Consider the following 25,853-nt stretch of genomic DNA (forward strand, 5'->3'; position numbering starts at 1 on the left):
TGGCGCACCATCAGTTAGCCGACATCTTAACGAAAAGTCTCCCTTGTTTATGATTTTAAATTATGTCTCAAATTGAGTCTACGGGTTCAAACCTGGTCGAATTTGTGGAGGGTATTAGGAGTATCTCACTAGATCCCAATGTATTAATTACAGTTTACAGTGAAGGCAAGGTCACTGTAGTGATACTAGTAGTTATTAGACTGAGGGTTGCAGTCTGGGTTACCTGGCTCTGGCCTTTCAGAATGAGTGGCACAAATAACTGCAACTGTTGTTCTTCCAAATTATTAGTCCCCCAAGACTAGATAGATCGTTGCAGCTACTAGATTGTGTTGTCAAAACCAAGTCTAAAAGAACTCTATAGAGGTATAAAGACTTCTACTACCCCTTCATCTGTCAGAATAAAAAAAAGAAACTTTTCTAGGGTTTCCGCCCCATTCAGTCTCCAGTTGAAACCCTAATTTAAACTGGGGCATAAGGATATGATCATAAGAAATTCATCAAATGTGAATAAAAAAAAATAGAAAAAGTAAAAATGAAGAACCGAACTGGTTACTCTGTTACCTGTTAAACATTAAGTAATTCAATCTAGGCGAGCTTCACCTTCTTTTGGTTCTTTGTTCTAACTTTGCCCTTAAGGAGACTTTTGCAGTTATCTAATTCAAAACTATTTGATTATGAGTAAGAGTCAAGAGGATCTAAATATTATTTTATTGATTACTATAACCCTTTTCCTATATAGTTTTATTTTCACGGTGAGTTCTATATATATGGTTATACGCCATTGTTATAGGTGTACGCTCAAGTTTAGTAATTATCGAGGCCTTTTGGGTGGGCTCGTGGTGGTTTCGCCAAGAACAAAACCTCGTACTTGTGTGAGGTGGTCAAAACGAGGACAATATCAGTAACTGCTAAGGCTCGGGGAATTACAAAGTGGTATCTTCGCTGTGGGTGGGGAATTGTGATAGACCCACATCGCTCGCAAGAGTGTACGGAGACTGGGCTACAGGTGTACGCTCAAGTTTAGTAAGTACCAAGGCCTGTTGGGTGGGCTGGTGGTGCCTTCACCAAGAACAAAACCCCGTACCTTTTTGAGGTGGTCAATGTCTTCTTACCCAACGTCGGATTTGGATTTTACTCTTTACTTACCTATGTACTTCTTACCCTCAGTCCAAATTGAGGAAGGATATCTCATATACAACTAACCAGATTAGAATTAGTTGTAAATGATTATTACAATTATTATTATATAGTAGCTGCTAACTAAAGTGAGATGAAGGAAAACACTGTACTGGAGCCAGTTTCTTTTTTGCTGCATGTTGTAAGGTTATTGTTAAGCATTGCCAGTGTACTGAGTGTTGCTAGTTGAGGGATATTGTCAGCAATTTAGGTTCAACTTCCTCCATGCAAAATTTCTCTGCCTAGTTGACAGTTAAAAGTTAAGGTGGTCCCTTTCTTTCTCTCTCTCTCTCTCTCTGTACAGTGGGTGTTATGCATTTTTTTTAAAGGTAATCTGGTCCCTCAACTATGTAGCATTGTCCCTGCCCTATCCCAAGTTGCTTTTATCCTAATCAAGCTGATAATAAACTTATCACATAGACCTCAATTCTTTGGGAGCTAATTATTAGTTCATGAAAATAACTATGTTGTTATAACTTGATTAAATTCTTATACCACTTATGACATTAGCTTTTACCATTTAGTCAATACTGGCTATAGTTTTCACCTTAGGCTAGCTATAATAATATTGTCATTGAGTATCATATTTAACATCTTATAAGTTAAGCCCAAATTGGATTTAGCACCAATCCTATACATGTACATATATATATATATATATATATATATATATATATATATATATATATTTATTTATATATTCTCAAAGCTATTTGTAGTTTTCGATAAAGCCACAGTTATCGCCTTTTAGGATGTGGTACATATGGCCCCGACTATGGAATTAAGTATCTAGCCTTGTATTTGGGATTGTCATTCGTAAGTGTCCAACAACATACGTTCCGTTGGAATATTATTGTTACTGTCAATGAGTAGCTATCTTAATTCGGTAAAGTTTTGATTTCATCGAGTCATTAGGACATGATATATTGACATAATCAATCATCAACTTGGACGAATATTACCAACCTAACCAACCATTAATGTGAAGATAGCTCTGTGTGCACGACAAAATGGTAATATCTCGCGCATGCGAGCAGTCCTTTTAGTTGGCAGGAATTGATAGATTCCACATGGTAGCAAATGCGCCTTTCCTTTTTCTTTTTCCCTTCCCATATAGCTCAGTTTCTTGATCTTTGGCATCTTTAGTTCTCAAATTATTTGACTTGTTGGTAAGTTAATTCCTTCTGCAACAAATAATAAGTTTCAACTTCGAAATCTTTTCACAGCTTGAAGCTAGTCTATTTCAGTAGCAAATTCAAGATGGGGGACTTACTACTATTGCAGGATTTGTAATTCTTTCTACTTATCTGAACTACTTATGTAGAACTTGAAGACATTGATTAGTTGTACGAAAATATCGAATTTCTCACAGAAAGTAAGGTACATATGATCAAAATCTCCTAGATCTTACTAAAGAGAGTAGATATATTTCATCTCTAACTAACCTTCTTCTTTTAAGACTATGTTAATTTTCAGTAGACTGAAAGAGAGTGATTATTATGTTGCAGATCCAAACCTCCATCTTCGCTATTCAAAGAATTGAAGTCCTAATTTGTTTCAATCTTCGAATTTAACTCAAGTAAGTCTACTTGTTAATTCAACAAAAGAGAGCTCACTTCAATTTTATCAATTTGGTTCATTTTATTTAATTTTTCGGTTTGTAGAAGTCAGTGGAGTGGTTTACTTTCACTAACTTTGGATCAATGAACCCTAATAACTAAAACCGAAGTAGAACAGATCAATATCGCCCAAGTGTACATGGAATACTAGTTCTGATGCATTTTTTAGCATGAAATTTAGTTAGGTATAGATATAAACCGATTCAGTGAGCAAGTTTTGTAGGAGAAAATACTACAGATTGTGGAAATAATTCCTCCTTATTGGACATTGAGCTTATAAGTAAAGTCTTTGGAAGGTTACATGAAATTACTTTGTTTTTCCGGTAATATAAGAAGGCGACTAACTTATCCCAGATACTATTTTTCTTTTTGTTGGATCAGTACATTTGTAATGCACAAAGAAAGATGCATAAGATGATGTCAAGTTCGAAAGGAAAAGATTTCCGAGCAAAGCAGGAAGACAACAATGATAATGCCAATATCGAAAAGGGAAAAATGGCTACGACAAGATCATCGTGGTCAGGTTTAAAAGATCCAAGGGTTGTACGTGTTTCCCGTACTTTTGGTGGGAAAGATAGACACAGCAAAGTTTGCACAGTAAGAGGACTAAGAGACCGGCGTGTTAGGTTATCAGTACCGACGGCTATCCAATTGTATGACCTTCAAGATAGGCTTGGTCTTAATCAACCTAGCAAAGTTGTGGATTGGTTACTTAATGCTGCTAAAGATGATATTGATGAGCTTCCTCCTCTTCAAATTCCACCAGGAATTTTTGGTCAGTATTCTCAATCCATGGTAGTAACACAGAGAGTTAATGATCAAATGCAATCTTGTTTTTCTCCCCTTGTTGATTCGTACATGAAAAGTGATAGTTCTCACTTGTTACAATCTAATAAGGAAGGGTTTACAATCAACGATAATATCGATAGCGAAGATCAAACTTCTGAGCAACCCAAATCTAGATATTGGAATTTAAATTCGGCTCCTTTGATAATATCTAAAAGTAAGGAAGCTTCCCATGAAACGGCTACTGATCAGAGAACCAACTGGATGAGCCCTAAAAGATCAAATGTGGAGCAAGGAATAAGCCAAGAAGATGGTAATGTTCAAAATGCTAAAGTAGTTTCATCTCACTTCCTAATCCCTAGGATTACTACTAATCTTTCTTCCTTGCCAAGTTTACAAGATAGTGTTATACCACAAAACTCTTTTGGCCATTGGGATCCATCAAATCTATCTTTATCCAATTTAGGAAGTACTACTCAAAGTGGGTATTCGTCGTCTCAAACTGAAGATCCCTCAAGCTCGCCTTCCCCGCTGTCTCTACCATCTAGTACTTCTCAATATTTGGTGTATCCATCTGGGACAACACCAACATTCTTTCAACCATATGCTACTACTCATCAACATCCACTGGATAGCAACCCAATTAGACAACTTAACTACTTTCATATGATGAGTTCTACTGCTGGTTTACAAACCTTGCCAGTGAATACTGTCACACCATCTCCCTACCCTAATAGCTCAGGAAACCCTATCATGAGACCCTTCCATATGGGTGTTATTAGTGATCCTTCTAAGCTTCTTCATCCTCAAAACAACAATGGAAGTCAACCAAACAAAGGATCAAACACTAGCTCTACCTCTTTTACATAAGGTTATTCCTTCAACAAAGTATCCAAATTGAACCTAGCTAGCTTATGACTTTCGGATGGAATACCCTCACTTTTTAAGATATCGATTAGACGAAAATTGAAGAGCTATATATTAGTTATATAGTTTGCATTGTCGTGATGTTATCAACCATAGTCATGTCTGATAGGCATCGATCAATTATTAAACGTATATGTTTGTTATGGATATCGTATGTTATACTTAAATAAACGGACCCATATATACAAAACTCATACAACATTATATGTTTATCTTTATCTTATTCAATTTTCTTTTAGTTTCTTATGTGTTATTATTGATACAAAGAATGTGATGATTCACAAGATTAATGTGTTTGAAAGATTGAAATCAAGTCAATAACTATTAAATGCATTATAGTATATTACATCTTACAGTTGTGTTAATTTATTTGGATCCATTTAATGCAGTAATGCTACTTCTTACAAGTTCGGTTGATATTGGGTTTCTTAATAATTGGCCTAGTACCTTGGTGTTTTTCCTATTAATGACAAATTCTAACCTAGGGTTGAATTTTTTTAAGATAATTAATATTTAACTAAAAACCCATCTAGGGTTTGCTAAGTTTTCCATCAACAAGACAAAATCTTCATTGATAAAACAAGAGGGTTAGAAATACATAGAAGCTAATAGTCGATGCAGTTATAAACTAGCCATAACACCGATAAAAAGAAAAAAAAAAAGACAGCCAACGTAAAGACTACAAGAGACTAAACGAAAACTACAAACTGATAATTTCATTCCATTCAGTAATGGGTTCTTAGAAGAGAGTCGTTCCTATCCACGTTTAATTGTTACCTTAGTTATAAAGTGTGCCTTAAACTTGATTCATCAATTGGTAATCTGATAAGTGTTTCTTTCCACTTGTGCTAAGGGATCTTTGATTTCTTTCGGTTCAGATATACCTCTTGGGGTTGTGAATGCTTAACTATGATTTACGCATAGTAAAAAACTACATTTCTTTTCGGGAAATGTAGTTTACGCACAGTAAAAAACTACATCTCTTTTCGGGAAATAGTAAGATTCGAATCCTGGACTCTCCAGTGGTTTTACGTACATGTTACCATCTAACTAAAGTGAGCTTCACAAAAAGAAGAAAGTATTCTTCTCTTTCTTCTTTTGATAATTTTTTCGAATATATAGTGAATAGTGCATGAAAGTATTGTCTCTTAACTCTAGAGGTACACAGACAAATAGATGAGTGTGCATGCATGTCTTGATGCAGTTGTTCCACAAAGAAGCATGCATGCATATATGTGCATAGTTCTTCTCAACAAACATAAAAGTTTTTTTTTTTATGAGATATTATACAGTTGATATATGACTCCATCTTTTTGTTTTTTTCGCTTTCAGAAAGCATAAAAAACAGTTGATCAAAAATCACCACAATTCTCATGTTGAAAAATTCAACTAGTAAAGATATTTAATTTTTCATGTATTAATGAAGTGGAAAGTTGGGTAAATTTAATTTAAGTTGAATAGGTGATGTAACATCAGAACTCCAAGAGACATGAATCTTTGTTGATTAATAGAAGGAGCTCCAGTCCACCACCACTTTATTTAGTAGTCGGACACCCACTCTGTATACTAGAGGTACTAAGTTCGATTCTCTCGAAAGGTATTAAACTTTGTTATAAATAAGGTAGAAGTATGAATAAATGGGCATGCCCCATAAGATGACCTTTAGGGTCTTTATATGGCTATGAGCGCCCAAGATATTTTAAGATGGTAGATCTTTAAGCTTATTCAATTTAGAGTTAATTCCTATATGGCCCCCTACTTTGTGACCAGCTTCCTTTATAGCCCTCTTTTTTTCGTAAATTAAAATATGGTCCCCTTTTTTTTATGTAATTGCTTCCTTTAAATCTTTTTTCAAAATTAAAAATAAAAATAAAATTATAATTCCACCTCATTTCCTCTCCACCACACATCTCTCTCCATGTCAACTCTCTCTCTCTCCACATCACCTCTCTTTCCAACTCACCTATCTCTCTCTCCAACTCACCCCTCTCTCTCTCCAACTCACCTTCATCTTCTCCGATTGAATTCGCCGGCCGGAGATTTTTCCGGCCGGCGACTTCCCAAAAAAAAAAAAATTTCTCTCATCTCTCTCTCTCTCTCTCTAAAAATCCGGCGAAGGGGGTTTCCCTTCGCCGGAAGCCGTGAACAGACCGATCTGGTCTGTTCACAGCAGACCTTCAAAGGTCTGGTCGTGAACAGACCTTCAAAGGTCTGGTCGTGAACAGACCAGATCGGTCTGGTCGTGAACAGACCAGATCGGTCTGTTCACGGATTCCGGCGAAGGGAAACCCCCTTCGCCGAATTTTTAGAGAGAGAGAGAGAGATGAGAGAAATTTTTTTTTTTGGGAAGTCGCCGGCCGGAAATCTCCGGCAGGCGACTTCAATCGGAGAAGATGAAGGTGAGTTGGAGAGAGAGAGGGGTGAGTTGGAGAGAGAGGGGTGGGTGAGTTGGAGAGAGAGGGGTGAGTTGGAGAGAGAGAGAGGTGAGTTGGAAAGAGAGAGAGGGGTGAGTTGTAGAGAGAGATGAGGTGGAGAGAGAGATGAGGTGGAGAGAGAGAGAGAGAGAGAGAGGGGTGAGGTGGAAATAAGTTTTTTTAAATGTTTTAAATTTAGAATTAAGAAGGGTAGTTAGGACAATTACATCAAAAAAGGGGGCCATATTTGAATTTACGAAAAAAAAGGGCCATAAAGGAAGCTGGTCACAAAGTAGGGGGCCATATAGGAATTAACTCTTCAATTTATGATACAATGATTCATGACGTATACATCATTTAATAATGTAATGACTCTTGATTCCATACTATGTGGAGATGATACAAGCTGGTTTACTCTCTTCTCGGAAGAGGGTCTATTATCCTCATCCTATGCTCTTTTTGTAAGTTAAATTGTGAAATCCTTTTTCACCTTTTTCTCCTTTGTCCCTTTACAGTTAAAGAACAGTGTAGATCGTAGCCAAAATTTGTAAATGCCTTGTCTTTTAGTGAAATTGAGTCAGCATGTCAAAGATAAAGTAAAAGTTCGATGTACCTATAGTATTTCCCGATATTTAATCTCTCCTAATTAGCTCATCTCTAATAGTGTCATCATTGCCCAACTTCCTAATGAACGGAAAGTGTTGAAAGTGTCTTGAATATGGGTTGATATCTAATCCAGTTTAGCTGGTCAACGAGGCAGAGCTAGTATGTGAAGCAGGACTCTGAGGCAGAGCAGCGCTCCGAGACAGAGCTGATATGCAGAGCAGGGCTTATGTCGCTAATTAGCGTTAGGGAATCCATGTAGAATTTGGATTTGAAAAAAGAGAGTCGGTGAGGCGGTGTGTCGGTGGGATTAGGGTTTTAGTGGCTATATAAAATAAAACATCTAGGAGATGGTTGTGTCTAATTTTCACGAATCTCTTGTGTAACGGAGTTGAAGGAGATGTCCTTCGACCAAGATTGCAATGCAAGCAATTTGTCGGCTAGGACAATTGATGAAGAAGATCATCAAGTCCGATTGATTTAGGGCTCGTAGAGTTTATGCTAGGAACCAACTACGATCGTCGAATTACGAAGTAATTCGCGGCTAACTTCGATCGGATCCTACATCGGGTTACACATAAGAATGGGTATTTAATCGGATGATATGACTAGTGGGAGTGTGATATAACATTGGGAATGTCCCATAAACATATCTCACATGCCTAAATAGAATTTGGGAAAAGATAGCACAAAAAGCCCAAAAACGGGGTTTTGGGTCTAGACCGATTCGGGGACTTTTAGGGCTCGGATTGGGCTGATTTTTTTAGGAACGTTTCCTTATGTTGTGAACATTAAATCTGTAAATTTTGGCTGGGTTTGGAGGGCATTTCCTTAGGGAATTTAGAAAATATCAACTAGTTGCTATTTTCGATAATTTCCCTAAATCTTATTCTAAAGGGTGTTTTAGGAAATCTAAAAGGAGGTGGATTCTTATTAGGGTTCTATATAAACACTCATAGGGAAGAGAATAAGGTGTGAAATTTCTCCTTAAGCTTTCTTACTCTACCACATCAAGTAGAGAGGAGAAAGTGAGCTAATTCCCAAGCTATCTTCTAGTCAAGCAAGAAGAAGGTCTTCTTATTATCAAACCACCATTGGAGTGCTAGCAAGATTTCAAGGAGGGAGATTAAATACACTATTCGGTGTCCCAAGTAGAGGAGCGGCGATTGGAGCTCTTGGTCTTCTTTAATCTATTCTACTAGTTCGAGGGAAATAGCGATTAAGGTAATCTACTATCTCCTATTAGTTAATTACTAGTTTATGCATGATGGTAATGGGACCAATACAAATGTCAAGACATTAGATGTCTGAGATTCCGTTTATACGACATTAGTAGACACCACCATAACCCAACAACGTGTTGCTTATCATAGTAGAAATTATTGCGATGTTGTCGTCGTGGAGTAGGTCTCACCAACCGAACCACGTAAATACCTTGTATTTTGTGTGATTGTTCTTTTTTTCTTATTGCTTTTCTTGGATTACTTGCTTTTGTCATAACATAAAGTTTAAAAATTACCGATAGGAAATTGTTCATTCAGTTGTATATCCCTTTAGCCATCATGTGGACAATATGGTTAGAGAGAAACCACAAGGTATTAGAGGAAGAAAATGATAATGAACAATCTGTGACAAATAAGATAATCAAAGTGCTGATCAGATTTCATGATCAGGCTCTGAAGTTACTTGGCTTTTTTCGAGAAAAAGATATTGATAGAGTGAGTTGAGGTATTAACATGATAGTGCTTGAAAATGATTAAATTTGTTGGTTCTTCGTGTAGTTGCTAGATTGAGTGGTTCTGTTAGTGGGGTTTTTTCAAGACCTGTCCTGAGATTTCGAAGGCCCGAAGCGAGTTAAAGAATGTGGCCTACAACCGTTTCACAAGAAAAAAGAAATTTGTATATCAGAACCTTCTGAATCTTTCTTGCACATAATGTGAGGTTTAAATGACACTTGTGTTCATAACTTGCAGTGTAAACTGAACGATATGATTGAATTAGTCAAAAATTGGCTCGAATCCAGGCAGAATCCACGCCTGTCTTTAGTCGATCTCCCGATCAAGTGGTTCAGCGAGTTCGGAACTAGGTTGAGTCAATAGCTTGTTTAATTTCTTTTTTTTGTAACCGAAAAAAGTATTAAAAGATGATTCTTGGAAAAAAGAACGTAAAAAAATTTCAGCTTCCTTTTTTTGTTCTTACGGTGATAGTGTCGGTTGACGGTGGTTGTGGTTGTGTTGTGGAGGATTGGTAATGGTGGTGGTTGTAGTGTTGAGGTTTAGTACTAGAGGTGGTGGTAGTGGACGTACGGTGGTACAGGTTTAACAATTATGGTGGTGGTAGTGGAGGTACAATGGTGGAGGTTTAATAATCGTGGTGGTGGTAGAAGTATCAACTAAAGTACGACTTTGGGGAACAAAGAAAAATCTTCGGGGAATAGAAATTTTCTATAAAATTGGTAAACTAAAATTGACTTTTTTATTTCTATTTGTTGCTATAGGGCTTTCGATTTTGGGGATTAAAAAAAATTAAGTTTTTAGAAGATCCTGTAGAAAAATTTAGAAAAAACACTTATAAACTTAAACAAAATCTTTCTAGGGATCTAAACCCTAAACTTCTTCCAAGTGTTTCTTCTTTTCTTCATCTTCTACTCCAAAGCTTTGTTTTTTCTAATCACTAAACCCTAAAAACATTGATAACAAACCTAATATGTTTAGAAGTGATGTAAAATATGTTTTAAGGCTCAAAGTTAACTGATTTATAGGGTTTAGAATGTTGTTACCTCTCTTCGGGAAGATTAATGGATGAAGAAACTTGCTTTGGGCGTCCCATAAAAGATTATTAAGAGTTTCACGAGATTTTATTTGATGATTTCTAGGGTTTAAAATGTTTGTTTTTCCCTCTTTATCTCTCTAACTTTGTTTCTAATTTTAGAGAAAAAAGGTAGTAGGGGTTGGACCGTTCGAGATTTGGGAAAAATAAGCAAGAGAAGTGATGGAGAAGGAAAAACAAAAAATTTGGCTAGAAGTTATTAGAGTAGATGAGATGAATGAGTTTTTGTCCATAGAAGAAGGCATAGGGAGAAAGGACTTGATATAAAAAAAAAATTATTCAAAGTCAATTTTATAAATTATAAATTTTTTCTGTGTTCTCCATAGAAAAATATGCCGTAGAGATTTTACAAAGAAACGTGGATTCCTCGAAGATTTTTTTTTATCCCCCAAAGTCGCGGCTATTAAAAAATACTACAATTTTTATGGTGGTGGTTGTGGTGTTGAAGTTTAGTAATGGTAGTGGTGATCGTAGTGGTACAATGAAAGAGGTTTTGTAATTGTGGTAGTGGTAGTGGAGGTACAATAATAGAGCTTTTGTAATTGCGGTGGTCGTAGTGGAGGTATAGTAAGCGTGGTGATGGTAGAAGTGTCAGTAGTGGAGTATAGTAATCGTGGTGATGGTAAAACTATAGACTACAGTATTTAAAAAAAAAAGATACAATTTAAGAAGAAAAGATGTTTATGTTTGAGATTGTACTTCGGTTGTTTGGGTTCTCTAACGTGGATTCAACCAATTGAGATAAAGTAGACTACTTGTTTGTTAGTAATGTTTTATGAAGATAAAATAAACTGGGATACTCATAGTTCTATTTTTGTAGTCTTCGTTTGTGGCTCTTTGGCCGGGGGGTCCAAATCAAAACTTTACTGCTTGCACCCCCGGACTGGCCTATTCTTTTTTATCTTTTCTCTGAGAACCTCAATATATATATCACACGGTAAAGACGGCAACGAAAAAAACATACATAGAATACAAGTGTGTCCAAGTACAAAATAACTAAACCATCCCGGTTAAAGATAAAATAATTGAAACTACAAGAAGCATGCCAAGATTGATTAGACGCTCAATAATAGAGCAAACTCTTGACCTCCAAGATAAATTTGTCGACAAAACTCTGATTCATTTGAAGAATCCAAAGCTGTTGGAGTACAGAATCCAAGTCGATCATTCAATCTACTTTTAGTTTTAAATAGTCGTACCAAGTATCCGTAAAAAAAAAAAAAAAAAAAAAAAAAAAAAAAAAAAAAAAAAACATTTAACAACACTTGATTTGTTGTATCATCTCACCATTTTAATTCTATCTAACTTTTGTGGGTCGTAAACTTAAAGGGATGTCAGATAAATAATTAGGTCAGTTAGAGCATGGGCCAAAAGCCAAAATTTGTAGGGTAAGAGCAATAATCTCAGCCGGTCGGCATGAGAGGCATGCTTGAGAATTGAGATAGGTACAGACAAATAGTTACATTTACGCTTTGCAGAATCAAAAGCAAAAGAAAAGTTCTCCCCATTGTTATCAGCAAGTAAACTGAGATTCTTGGCCTAAAAGGTTCATAGTGGGTGGTGGTCCTCTAAACCCCTAGAGAGAGAGAGAGAAGAAAAGGTAATTGTGGATTGTGGTCCCTTGCACAACAATCTCACTCAGTCACTCTTGATCACAAAGACAGGACAGAAGCTTTAATTCATGAATAGACCAAACACCACTGCTTATAACACTAAATTTAATTATCTGCTACCAAAAATTATGGATATTACCAGTATATATTAGTGCCAGTTTGTGATCATTATTTTTATTGTTATTTCTTGAATAGCCCCCAACTTTATGACCAGCTTCCTTTCTAGCCCCCTACTTTATCAAAAATACTCAGGTGACTCCCTTTTTGAGTTCTTGTTATAACACCGTTAACTAGTCATCACCTCTCTCTCCTCCATGTCATCACTTCTCTCTGCCACCTCATCTTCTCGCCACCTCATCGTCTTCACCGCCCAAGGTCGTCGGTCGGCCAATTTTCCGACCGGCGACCTTCAAACATTAAAAAGAAAAAACTTCATACCTCCTCTCTCTAAATACTCCGGCGAAGGGGACAAACCTTGAAGGTCTGCCCGAACAGACCTTCAAGATCTGTTTTTTTTTTTAATTTCCTCTCTCTCTCTCTCTCTCTCTCTCTTTAAATACTCCGGCGAAGAGGAAACCCCCCTCTTCCCTGGAGATTTGCTCGGACAGACCTTGAAGGTCTGCTCGAGAGCAGATCTTCGGCGAAGGGGTTTGTTTCCCCTTCGCCGGAGTATTTAGAGAGTGAGAGAGAGGAGAGAGAAAATTAAAATTTTTTTTTTTTTTTACAGAGAGAGGGGAGAGATGAAATTTTTTTTTTAATGTTTGAAGGTCGCCGGCCGGCAAAATTGGGCTGTGAAGACGATGAGGTGGCAGAGAGAGGTGATGAGATGGTGGAGAGAGGGTGATGACTAGTTAACGGTGTTATAACAGTAACTCAAAAAGAGGACCATCTGGGTATTTTTGATAAAGTAAGGAGCTAGGCAGGAAGCTGGTCATAAAGTTGGGGGCTATTTGGAAAATAACCCTTATTTTTATTTTATTATTGAACCAGGATAAAACCTAATGGGACCTGGGGTTTAAGACTTAATTTAGAAGATGATGAGCAAACCCTAGTGGGGTGGTAGAATCAGATCTTTTGTTAGGCAACAAAACTTTTAGTAAACTAAGGCCTATAGTCCATGAGCGGTAAAATGGCATGCTCTTGCATTTACGAGAGAATGCATCAGGAATCACATTCCAACGTAATAGGATCTCCCGTGATAAGGGAATCTCAACCCATTTCAACAAAAAAAAGGGAATCTCAAACCCAAGGGATGGGTAGGTTTACTATTCTTTTTCCTTTGAAATCATCAATCAAATAATCTACCAACAAAATCGATCTCTGCCACTGATATTCTTGAACAAATTAAATAGTAATGTAAGGTAAAAAAAGATAACTAGGAATCACATTACGAGATTGCTCGTCCCACCAACCGCATCTCTTTCACGCATGCCAAATATGGCCTAATTGATAAGTACATTCAAACTGGATGACCATGAACAATATAATTTTTGGTTTACTCATCCTACATAACTGGACATAATTCTGAGTTCCTTGATGCATTTGATGACAAAAGTAAATACGCCGGAGATGTTCATTGTGGACTAATAATGCAGACCATTATAAATTGAACATTTGATCTAAGGAAAGTAGACGGGCCAGTTAAAGTAGTATGATTCTCGCAAGTCCTTGTCCATGTACTCGTTCCACTGCAACAAAAATAACCCTAACTTTTCAAGAAAACGAAACAATGGATAAGGAATTCGTCAATTCCTACTTAACTGTTCGAGATATTTGAGCATAATTTGAACCAAGTGTTGATAATCATTAATCACTTCTTTTGTTATCAAGAAACAAAAAAAAGTCTTCCCATGTGTGAAAGTTCCAATAGGCACAAATAGTTTATCTTATGAGACATATAAGAGCAATTGGAAACATACCTTAAACTTGTATGGTTGTTTCTTTTTCAGAGCTTTCTTCCAGTGGTATTGTTCGAATAGCATTGCCTTATCATGCCAACTGCATATATAAAAAAAACCCACGAGAAAAAGAAAAAACTTGACTGTCAAACTACAATTTTTTTCACATCAGATATAGACGACGTAGAACAGAAAATAACTGCATGTAGATATAAAGCAATATACCACAGCAATGATACGGGCGAAAAGAACTTCACAAAATACTTTTAAGAAGCAAGAAGTTATACAACATCAGGAGAATTATAAAGCCAAATCATCTACAGACCAATTAGAGTACAGATTTTTGTGTGCTAACCTTCGATGTATCCATTTGATGCTTTAATGACGTCCTACTTACTCATTACTACGTAGTTTGACCCATTAGAGATGTGAAGAACTGAAGATACTAGTACTATAGTACAACAGTTGAAGAGAGAAAAAGCATTTTGAGATCAGTCATTAAGCGATTCCATTTGAAATTGGCTTTCTTGTGAAGGAAGATGTTATCTAATGCACTGGCCTATTACCTCTCTTTTCATTTTTCAAGTATCCTGAGGGGAAGTGAAAAAGTTTTTGATTGAAAGAAGGTTTTCAGGGTTCTAGTTAGGAAGTAGGAGGGTCCATTGGGAAGTTGGTGATCCGCGTACTATCACAAAGGCTTGAGATTAACCAGCCTTCACTTGAACTATCGATGGAAGTACATAGAGTATAGTTTTGTGATAATGAATGTTGGAGCCTCTAAAGTTTGCTTCATTGTTTGCCTAGCCTACATATCGCTATGCCATCGAGGGGCTAGAGTGACCACCAATAGCATATGACGGGCGAAAGGGGAGCTTTACGTGGTGGCTCAGTGTGTCTACCAGTTTCAGGTGAAGCTATTCAAAGATCCAGTCCCGATTTCATATAAGGTGCTCTCGCTTAGTGTGGTTGAGAGGCGAAAAGACTCGACGCTATGGCTTGACATGAGTCTTCGGTGTAATCGCTCTTCGCTTTGCCGCTCGAGCGGGTCCATAAGCTTCTTTGGTTCATCCTCTCCCAACGCACTAATCTATCTTTTCTCCCCATCGAATACATACTACAACTACATAGTTTCCAAGATCAATATAATATCGTTTTGAAGTAGGGCGCGACTATGTATGTAGTATAGATTTTTTTATACAATAAGATTCGGACTTTGATCTCCACAGTGAGTCTAAGCTAAGCTATATAGTGGCTCACCACACTCGAGCTTTTATTGGAGAAGAAATAAAGAACTCAGAAAAAACATTTCATGATTCATCAGTTAAGTTTGAGGTCATCCAACTCAAAGCCAATTGGCAATGACAGGAGAGGACCTAGACATTATAGTCTTGGTTGCTAGATACTCCCTCTCCCATGTGGGACTATTCTCACATATCCAACTAATTATATTTAGTACTTGTAAGACATATCCATGGAACCCTTGACTACCTTCACAACTAAATAAGTAATAAAGTTCCTCTTAGTCTTACTATACAAAATGCCATGTTGCAGATACATAAGTAGTTAACCAAAGCGACTGCATTTGCTTCTTGGTGCTCTTCCTAGGCTTGTTTGCCCTAAATTCAATGCCTAGAAAGAAATCTAACCCTAAAGTCCATTCACAAATTTACGATATGCTAAGAAATAAGGGTCACTTCCAGTGTATTGTAGGCTTGTAGCTGAACAAACCCTAAAAATCTCATGTGATATCTTATCTAGGGAAATAAAGTGAAACACAATTCATCTACTGTGTCAAGTTTAATTGAAAAAATCACAAGAGTAGAAACCTAGTAAACATATACAGTAGTATTAGAAATGAACCATGAATAGAAAACCCTAAAAAAGCAGAGTGTGAGAGAAATTGAAACATATATATAGAGAGAGAGAGGGGGAGAGACTTACTTGACTTGATTGGAGAGTTGCCACATATAAGGATCGACCCAGGTGAGAGCAGAGAAGGCCAAGGAACCAATCCAGATGTTCACGAATCGTTCTGGATCGGTGTGTGGAACTCCTGGGTCTCCTCTGTATGCATTTCCGAAAAACCTATCCATTTCTCACTTTCTCTCTCTTTCGAAGACGATGAGATAACGAGGGACGATTCTTTATTTCCCTTTATCTACTTTGGTTGTTGAACTTAGGGGTGTGTTTGGTTGGATGAAAATGGTCTAAGGAAGTTGTTTTTGAGTCGGCTTACTCATTTGAGATTGGGGTATCCGGAGTGCAACATGTACAAGATCCTTGACAAAATTTGTGACTTAATGACTCTTTTTCACTAAAAGACAAAAATTGATCAAAGTTTTTCAAAGATTGACTTTGATCGGGACCGTTCAAATGACATTTTGTCAAGAATCTTGTCAAAGATTTTTTGTACATTTAACATTTCCTATCTTCAGGAGACCTGATAACCCTAGATTTTTAGGATAATGCAACCCAAACTCTTAAAGTACAGACAAAGTCAAGAAAGTAGGCACTATTAGGTTAAACACTTGCAAATCACTTTTATTTTGGTAAAGGTGAATAAAATCCACACCCTCAAAATGCTTACATTCTTGACTTTGTCTGTACTTTGGGAGTCTGAGTAGCATTATCTAGATTTTTATCGGTTTTAAAGTTTTTCTTTTTGAATCAAATTTCGTATATAGGCGGAAACCGCAATTGAGAATTACATAATGAAGTTGAAAAACACTGAATTAACTGACTACGTGGGGTACCTCTAGCAACAATTGTGCCAACTGATGGCCCTCCGTGTTTGACGATCTTGGGTTGAACTGTAGATCCATCGCATAATGGGTTTTAAAGTTCAGACAAATCTACCATCACTTTTTTAACCTTTATTTCAACATATAATTCCACCTTGTGTACAATTATTCAAGTTTTCAAAAATTAATGACGAAAATATGTAATCACAAAGATGTCACATTTTTATGTCAAAATCTTAATAAGACTCAACAAAAAGAAGAATTATTTACATCTATTTTTACGTCAAAATCTGAATAAGACTAAACAAGAAAGAATTATCTTTCTTCACGCAACCTTGTAGAGTGTAGACAGTAACTACTAGTTTGTTACATCAATGCAACAAATCTTTGTGAATCAGAAATAGCGATTTTCGCAATGTACTAGTTTTATGGACAACCAACATAAAATGACTAGAGAAGTTATACGATTTTGAAGTTCAATAAGTGAGTTTCATGAAAGAGCAACTTTATAATGAAATACCAACACTTTTGGAGTTCCTTTTACCCCAAAGTACATTTACCCTTTCTTTTTTTGCTATGTATTTGTTTTGAAGTTGTTAAAATGGTAGTATTGTTTTTGTTGAAATTGTTAAAATTGTATTAGTTTCTCATTACGAAATTCGGTGATTATTATTCATTAACTAAACGGCTTTATTCAAGATCGACATCGAAAATATAGAATCTGCAGTTTCGTATTGATAATAACTGTTTTTAGAACCCTGAAAATAAATTACTTACAAACAATCATAGACCTTCAAATTCCTATCTAGAATGATTAAGTTTCTACATGAAAACAAAACACAAACAAGTAAAAGGTATATATAAACTTATTGAGCAAACAATTGTCTGCATTTTCTACTCTGCTTCATTCTTGGATTAAATACCGTCTCCCCTTTCACAATCTCACCCACTAAATCTTTAAAAATCATTCGTTCGATATCCAAGACTACTCCTGAAGCCTCACCATTCGAATCTGCCCAAGTTCTTGACATACTCATCACATCCTCGAATAAGATGTTTTTCATTTTATCGACGCCTTCAAAACTGCAGTCTGAGCTTTCCTTTAGTTGAAGCTTTTCGACTTCTGAACACAACTCTCTGAGAAGTCTTTGTGAATTTAAAGTACTTCCTACCAGCTTTTTGTCCTGTAACCATGGCTCAGGCAAAGGACCCACCAAAGCAAATTTCTGTTCCAGAATTTCGTTAACGGCATCAAATATGAACTTTCTATGTACTTTTTCTTGATTTAATTCGGAAATCTTTGAACACTTCTGGTCTTTCTCGGGGAGGAAGCTGCTGGTTTTGGTTTGCTCGAGGACAATGAATAAGTCTGGGTTGATTGGACGGCCTGACGAATGAGGTTGAATGCTACTGAAGTCGGATTCAAGATCTCGAAGTAGTAATCCAGATGCTATTAATATCTCAGAAATGTATCTGTGATCTGGGTTATTCTTCTCACATAGTGATGCAATATAGTCCGTAGTGGATTCGTCATGATTTGAGTTCAGTCGTCTAAGTTTCTGAACCAAATTCTCAACATTTTCTAATTTCTTGCGGTTGATCTTCAAACTATGATCTTGTCTTGTGTTCTCAGATAAAGGATCAAATAGGTTCCATTCTACTTTGCCAGGATCGCCTTGATCAGAAATTTCCATTTTAACTTCTGTAGAAATGCAAAATAAAAATTAATGAAAAAGAAGAGAAAGATAGAATCTTGTGAAACATATACCTATTCTAACAGTATGTCGAACTCTTATCGGAATTATATAGCTACGAGTTGGATAATCAAAATGTAAGCTACAAAAGTTCAAACAAAGATTTCACCTTTAAATGGATCTGATAAATTCTTCACAGGAGAAGAAAAATCATCTCTATCGAAAGAGCCATCAAGAACAGAGACGGGGCTTGGTTGTTCGGGGACAACTGTCGGGACTTCGCCCAACGAACCATCCTTACTCGGCCTATTTGCTGGTTTCTGAAAGAAAGAATAGCAAAAACTGTTAGATAAGAGAACAAATAAGGTGACATAAATGACTTGAGAGCAAAAACTACTTACTTTCTGAAAAGTGGAATTTGGGTTGTTAGAAAGCTTCCTTGATGGGCTCCAGTTATCTAATGGAGTAAAAATGCCGCCTATTTCTACGGAACGATCAGCACTTGTCACCTCCATATCTATATGTGACGTAGAGCTAATATTGCTACCTGATGGAGTAGAAATTTCATCCCCTTGGTATATAGAACTTCTTGTTCCTTTTCTGATTTCAGTCGCAGCTTTTGGTTTACGTTTTCCTCCTGGAAGACCTGATTCTCCTGACTGTTTAACAGATTGTTTTCTGGGTTGCTTGCTCAAATCTGATGAAGAGATTGAAGGACGAGTTTGCTTCGTTTTCTCATGATCTTTTTGTTGCAATCTTGGGCTTATAGAATTTGAGCTCTTTGCTGAGCTTATTTTGTTCTCTCTTGGCTGTTCAGACCTTGTTGAAGTATGTCTTGATTTTAAGTTCTTATTGTTAACCTTCTTATCAGTGGGACTAAATGTTCGATTCACAGGCTCTCTGAAACTAAGTTTCTGGTTTGGGTCCTTAATCATTTGCCTGTTCATTGAATCTTTTCTTCTATCAACCGAATCGCCATCCTGGATATTCCGGGGACCTGAAAAACCATTTACTGAACTAACTGAGGAAGCAGGAATAGTAGACCTCTCCAGATGTTTACCAGGTTTCATGATCACAATTGGAGATTCAAAAGAACTAATACTCTTGACTGTTCCAGAAATTTGATGGTCGTTTTGAGGGGTTTTCCTATTATCCAATCTTGAGTTTTGACCAAGGTCACTCTGGTTTGTTTGGTTATAATGTGATTCAAAATTGGAAGATGAATCTTCTTGTTGGTTGCTCTCAAGAAACCCTTTCGCCTCCATTGTATCCAACATGTGTTTAAGAGCTCTAAGATCCTCATCCAATTGCTCAAACTCAAGTTCTCTCAACCTCTGGTCAATCTTAGCATAAGCAGAAGGAGGAAGGTCTGAAGATCTTGGAGGAATGCTACTCACAACTGGTTTCTTAAAGGCACGACGACTATCCATCAGCCTCCATGGAGCTGGTTCAATTGGCAATGGTGTGCTTGAGATGGGTTTCATCACAAAATTAGAACTTTTCAATCGCGGTGAAATAGCTTCCCTAACAGAAGTTCTGGGAGAACTAGATTTTCTGTTTTGCTTGTACTCGGAATACTCAGTAGTTCTTCCCGATAATGTTGAAAAACTATGATTATCGCCAATTGTGGCATTGGAACCGGGCATAACTTCCAAACCCATCAGCTTGGCTACAATATTGGATTGTTGCTTGTAACTCCCCACTTCTTGTTGTGGACTTTGTGCTACCGTAGGTTTGCCACTATCAGAGTCTAAATCTTTCGAAAACCAAGTTGATTCTGGAAGATAGTCAGACCTCTTAATCAATCCTTCCCTGTTATCCATTGAAAATCTCCTGGGACCTTCATGCTTTGTATTGGACCTCACACTATCTAGAGATTCGAAAGAGGACCGAGACATTTCTCGTTCATCGTAAGAGAATCGACGGGCATCATTTGTCACTGAAAATGAAGACCTATCTAGCGTTTCATATAGTGATCTTGGTAGCTCTTTGGCATCATTAAAACGAGCAGACCCCTCTCGAAGTTTACCGAGAAGTCTTACTGACTCACTGAAATCAGCCGGCATTCTTGAATTACCATTAATCCCTACATTATGAGATCCATCCAGTGATTTAGATAGTCGATGAGACCGATGAGAATCTCTGTTTTTCACTACATTATTTACTTGTTCTTCTCTTGTTGTAGTTTTAGCTGATAAGAGACGACCATCCTTGTACATAGATCCCTTAACCACATCTCGGAAACCAACGGACGAGTGCCCTAACTGAGGAGAAGCATTAGGTTGTCGTTTAGCTAAATCCTTTGAGGATGTTTCATAAGAGATGATTCTCTCAAAAGAAGCGGTTTCTAGTCGAGTTGGGTTCTCATAGTCGAGAGAAGAGAAAGTCGATGAACTAGAACAAGATGAAAAAGAAGCCCGTGATGACTCAGTTCCAACTCTTTGTTTTTCGTTGACAGTTTTGCTAGAATATTTTCCCTGCAAAAACAAGGCCAGTATTTTCTAAGGATAAATCATAACACAAAAGTACCATAGCAGAAATCACAAAATTATTAGCTCATAATATATCCATATATGTCAACTTACGTTATTAGTCTCACTTCTAAGGTTGCCATTGTTGATGTGAGAATGACCTATAGAGGGAAACAAGAAAGATTTAGACCAAGTGCCATGAAAGAGAATCATAAATGATTCTTAACTGAAGAAACCAACCCATGAAAGTCGTCGACTAAAGATATTTGTTTATAATCAAATAAATATTCGAAAAACTTCCTAAATGAACAATTTCTTCAAATTTTAGCCTAAAATCACAGACTAATAGATATTGTAATATTCTTCATCTACTAAAAGTAGTTGGAACAATAAGATCATTGACAGATTATGGCGGATTCATAAATAACGCGTTTTTTTGCTTGGAAAACATGGCAACAGGAATTCAAGAAGTTCAGATGGAGGTTCCATAATGATGAAGAGGAATTGGCGGAAATACACGCGGAAGAGAAATCGATGCGGCCAAAACTAAAGGCAAGCGACTGAAACGGCTAAAATCGAAGCTACGGGCGTCGGAATTAGACGGAATTTTGAGCGTTGGTGCGAAATAACGTTCCGCTGCGGCAATTAATAGTGATAATAGATTCCAAAATCAGGAACTTTGAACTACAAATCCATGACTAAGACAACTAAAGTAAACATGAACCTAATAATCAAATTCCCAACATCCTAAGAGGCTTTTAGACATTTAGAACCAAAAACTAGTAGTTATGAATGAAGCAGAATACACATAAATAAAACCTATAGCTCAAATAATTAAGATAACTTCAAATGAAGAACTACCCAAATAAGGATTTACCAGTATTATGCTGTCTGTTGTGACTGTGATTAGTGATTCTTCTTCCAGTGACAATTTGCTGTCTGTCAAAGAGCTGAAAGATACCAGTCATACACCCAATTTGCTTCTGTAGATCTGGGTTATCCTCTGTTAAAGCTTGTAAAAGTTTTGCAGACATTTCAAGTTAGCCAAAAATTACACAACTTCAGACCCTAAAAAGTTGCAGAATATTAATGGAGTTTTCTCAAAATCCTTTATTTTTCCTCAAATATTTGCAAAACCCATTTCACAAAGGACTATCCTATAATCAAAATGTCATGTCTTCAGTTCATGGAAGCTTAAAATGAAGATTTAGAAGGTACCCAGAAACCCTAATGACTTATTTATCTTCAGGAAACACTCAAAAATCATTAGAAAACACCATTAATACATTATCTGCAAACCCAAGAAGAAATCATTATGAAGGTGTTATTTTTCAATCTAAAAAGTGCTTCTTTTGGGTTTTACGAGAAGAACAAGAAGAATGGGTACTGTAAAATTTATGTAATGATGTGGGAGGAAGCAGCCATAACTAGAAAAGAAATGAGTGTGGGAGGATGGATGGGTTGAATGTAGGAAGAGAGAGAGAGAGAGAGAGAGGGGGGAAAATTGTATGGATAAATTAGGGAAGTGTGGGTCAGATTTTGATATGGGTTGTATTTTCTTGAAATTTCTTAGACTTCACATGTGTGTGGGTGGAATCAAATTTAGGCCCTATCATCTACATGAACATGTGAAGGAGTCCAACCAGGATGAAAAAGAAAGAAATCAAAGTAGAAGAATTTATGTTCTGTAAAGTCTGACAAGTTTTACTTGCTTGTCCTTCAACTATTCTCCCTAGATTTTCAACCCAAAAAAAAAAAAACTATTCTCCCTAGAGAATATTTACCATTATGTAGTTTTTCTCGGAAAGAGAATGTTTACCATTATATAGTACAAAAACTCTACCCAGCCCGCCACTTTTAAACCTCCACTTGAACCGTCTAGAGAGAACAACAAGAGTTTCTCTCTAGACGGTTCAAGTGGGGGTTTAAAAGTGGCGGGCTGGGTAGTCTTACTCTATATAGTAGTATAGTAGTACAATCTCATGTTTCATTCACCTTATAATAATATAGGTTTTGTGAGACAGGTGCCTCTAAAGGTGTCCCATTGTATGATCTTCGTACATTTATCTCTTGACAGTCTACATAATATCGGATTGAGCAGTCTGAAGTTCACAGATTGGGTCAGTCCGAGAGCTCACAAATTTGATTAGTCCGATAATTTTTAGACTGGATTTAGTCCGTAATGTTCAAGTCGAACATAGATTTGGTCTAGTCTGAGTGTCCTCAAACCGTCACGGTCCGTGGAGTACCAAGAGATAGGGAGTCCAAAGAGTAAACTACAGGGTGCCTCTAGACGCACCATTGTGAGATGTCAATGGAGTAACCATGTGAACAAATTTATAACTACATATTTTATGTATATACAAGACTGGAAATGTCTATTACTTGACCTTTACTTCATTTTAGGAGTTAGTCTAATGTCAGAGTGAGAAAGCTTAGACAAAAAGAAAAGGTTAACTAAAGCATGAGATGTAAAACTGTCTCAAACAGTCATTAAAGTGTTGTTATAACCTTCCTTGTCCTTGATAATCTCAAAAAAAATGAGTACACATGCATCTAGCTAGAGGATATGCAACCTTGTTAGATTCATGCTATATATTCTAAAAGTAATGTCAACAAAAAAAAAAGAATTATATTCTAAAAGTTATAGATATTTGGTCTAACATGGTATCAAATACTATAACATGGCTGGTGAAAATAGTCTCACATGAGAGGATGAGTATCTAGCAACAAATCATATAATGTATAGGTCTTTTCAACTCATTGTCAATTAGTTTTGAGTTAGAATACCACAAACATAACCAATACTACTCCCCAAATAGCCCAATAAGGCCAATAGTTTTACCACTTCAAAATTAAACCTTGCAATTCTAACTTCCGAAAAGACCACTCTCAAGTTAAAAGAGAACAAGCTCTAAGTGATGGTTTGATGTAAATTCTATAGAATAATTTAAGTTCACGCATTTTATAAGCCTCTCCAAGCTTATAAAATTACTCTTAAAATTTATCATCAATTCATCCTTTCAAAAAGTTAGTATTCATTCACATACATACTTGTAAAATTAGTGACTCTAAAATGGGATTTAACCCTAATAGGCCTATTAAAAACTAAACAGAAGTCAACAGAAAATGAATTAGAGCGATTGAATTGGATAATTCAATTATTTAATTATAGAGTATTAAATACTTGGTAAACCAAATTTCGTTATCAATTTTGTTAAATTCACCACCTAATATTCCAATTTTGGAGAATAAAAAGTTCTTCTTTTTGTTGACTTGTAGTGAATTTGTCCTTAGGGCAGGTAGTGTAGTGATGTAATATTAATATATTGTCGGTGGTTAACTATAAATATAGGCCAAAATGGATTGATCTGATGGGGCAGCCATTTAAGGGTCTACCAATAATATTTGGTAGCTTTAATTAAAATTCTGTGAAGACTTCTTCCTACACGAAGAAGAAAAAATAATTTGAGAACCTCTTATTTTCTTAGATTTTCATAATTATTATTGTTTAGCTTACTCTTTTTCTTTTGTAGAAGTTCAGCTTACTCAAAAGAGGTAGAATCGTTTCCTTTTGTCACAATTTTGGGGCATCTAAAGTCTGCAGAGAATAAATAATTGGCCAATTAAGATTGACTAAAATGGTATCTTTATTTTTTTTTTATCCAAAAGTGGGTTTGAGAACACTCTTACTGAGTGGACGAAGGTAGCAGGATTGTACTTAATACCATTTATCGGAAACGAGTCTCTGATTAGATTTTTACACAGGTTGCTTCAAAACGGGAAGGGGCAGACATCTTTTTCATTAGCGAAAGTAACTGAAGTGAGTCAAGGAGCCGAGTGGCGTGCCAGACTGCCAGTGCTACAAATTGAGTGCCAGCACGTAGCTGTGTTGTCAGTAAAAAGGGAGTCGGCGCCTTTCGAAACACTAAACATTGCATTCCCAACAACAACATTTTTTTCAAACATTTTATCAAACACATTCCTTGCATCAATTATACTTCCATAACTTTCATATAAATTCAACAAATAAGTTTGAACATAAACATCAAAACAAAACAAAACATCAAAATTAACATAGCAAAAAATTTACTTAAATCCCAAACGATTCGAAACTTGGAAATTACAACTTTCTCTCTCTAGAATTTTTCACCAAAACTAACTCAAACCCTCAAAATCATCTTCTAACAACAAATAAAGAGATTCAATCACAAAAACCTAAAATAGATTTATGATCAAAACACAAGGAGATAGACTGTATAGAGCGAAATTCACCAATTTCCCACGTTCGATTTTTTCATAGGTAAAAAAAAAATTCCTAGTTTATTAAAAATTTGATTTTTTTGATATTTTTCATCACACAAAGGGTATTTTTGACCCTGAAAATGTGAGTGCTTACAAAATTGTCCTCCAAGAACATTTTGAAAAGTTATTTGAGGCCTAACTCTTTAAAAAGATGAGATGTCTTTTTATAAAAAAAAACAAAACAAAAAATTGGGCCTTCGGCCCAATTTCCTGATCTAATTTTATTTCATAAATCAAAAATCTAATTCTATTTTATTTATTCTAAGTGCTCACATAATATTCGTAGAGGAGTAAGATGCAATTGAAATGAGTAATTGTTTTACAAATCATAAATAAGTATTTCTATTTAAAAATACAGTTCCAATCATAGTAGTGCTCTAAATATACGTGTGTTTGAAAGTGTTATTGGTGGATGTCATTGCTATGAACTAATTTGTTTTATGAGGTAATTTCTATTTAGGTCAAAATAATATAGAAAATAAGTGAAAAAGCATACAACATTTGAAAATTATTATTCAGGTCAAAAAGTGTGCAAATACTAAAATACCCTTTTTTGTCATTTTGTGTAACTAAATTCTTTTATTTTTATTTAAACTTTAAATCAACATAACTTTTGTTTGAGATGTCGGATTGCTATAAAAATTATAGATTTAGAAATGATTTTTCATTAGCTTTCTAACAAGATCCACTTTCAATACTTTTTTTCAAAAAAAAAAACCCAGAAAAAACGGCGTTTTTTTCCTTTACGTTTTTCTGCAAACGTGTTTGCACCAATCT

General features: G+C 36.1%; 3 protein-coding genes across 3 annotated transcripts; 1 reads left to right on the forward strand and 2 right to left on the reverse strand.

Moving 5' to 3' along the window:
• The first annotated feature begins 221 nt into the window (after positions 1-221).
• Positions 222-4,861, forward strand: LOC147543397 (uncharacterized). The gene is made up of 3 exons (XM_086636839.1): positions 222-2,556; positions 2,685-2,755; positions 3,177-4,861. The coding sequence occupies exon 3, from the start codon at positions 3,201-3,203 to the stop codon at positions 4,449-4,451; it is 1,251 nt and encodes a 416-aa protein (XP_086492965.1). The 5' UTR covers positions 222-2,556; positions 2,685-2,755; positions 3,177-3,200; the 3' UTR covers positions 4,452-4,861.
• Positions 4,862-13,369: 8,508 nt separating this feature from the next.
• Positions 13,370-16,140, reverse strand: LOC147543398 (actin T1-like protein). Its single transcript, XM_086636310.1, has 3 exons — positions 15,807-16,140; positions 13,887-13,965; positions 13,370-13,655 (listed from the first exon to the last, which is right to left on the reverse strand). The coding sequence occupies exons 1-3, from the start codon at positions 15,956-15,958 to the stop codon at positions 13,587-13,589; spliced, it is 300 nt and encodes a 99-aa protein (XP_086492436.1). The 5' UTR covers positions 15,959-16,140; the 3' UTR covers positions 13,370-13,586.
• Positions 16,141-17,314: 1,174 nt separating this feature from the next.
• On the reverse strand, positions 17,315-22,490 carry LOC147543399 (protein LONGIFOLIA 1-like). Its single transcript, XM_086672822.1, has 5 exons — positions 21,649-22,490; positions 20,886-20,932; positions 18,702-20,777; positions 18,470-18,620; positions 17,315-18,308 (listed from the first exon to the last, which is right to left on the reverse strand). Exons 1-5 carry the CDS (start codon positions 21,803-21,805, stop codon positions 17,473-17,475), a joined length of 3,267 nt encoding a protein of 1,088 aa, XP_086528948.1. The 5' UTR covers positions 21,806-22,490; the 3' UTR covers positions 17,315-17,472.
• Between the last annotated feature and the right edge of the window lie 3,363 nt (positions 22,491-25,853).

Source organism: Eschscholzia californica, unplaced genomic scaffold, assembly GCF_041429995.1.
Source record: "Eschscholzia californica isolate CP2 unplaced genomic scaffold, dmEscCali1.0.p SCAF_4, whole genome shotgun sequence".
Taxonomy (NCBI): Eukaryota; Viridiplantae; Streptophyta; class Magnoliopsida; order Ranunculales; family Papaveraceae; genus Eschscholzia; species Eschscholzia californica.

Bases quoted from the DNA above. Each gene is read 5' to 3' on its own strand.
- LOC147543399 (XM_086672822.1), bottom strand. From the start codon at position 21,805: ATGTCTGCAAAACTTTTACAAGCTTTAACAGAGGATAACCCAGATCTA. The intron at 20,778-20,885 runs GTAAGTTGACAT...TTGTTTTTGCAG, and splicing joins TTAGAAGTGAGACTAATAAC to GGAAAATATTCTAGCAAAAC. The intron at 18,309-18,469 runs GTGAAATCTTTG...GCATTTCTACAG, and splicing joins TTTATCAGATCCATTTAAAG to AAGTTAAAATGGAAATTTCT.
- LOC147543398 (XM_086636310.1), bottom strand. From the start codon at position 15,958: ATGGATAGGTTTTTCGGAAATGCATACAGAGGAGACCCAGGAGTTCCA. The intron at 13,966-15,806 runs GTAAGTCTCTCC...TTATATATGCAG, and splicing joins CAACTCTCCAATCAAGTCAA to TTGGCATGATAAGGCAATGC. The intron at 13,656-13,886 runs GTATGTTTCCAA...TTTTTGTTGCAG, and splicing joins AACAACCATACAAGTTTAAG to TGGAACGAGTACATGGACAA.
- LOC147543397 (XM_086636839.1), top strand. From the start codon at position 3,201: ATGCATAAGATGATGTCAAGTTCGAAAGGAAAAGATTTCCGAGCAAAG.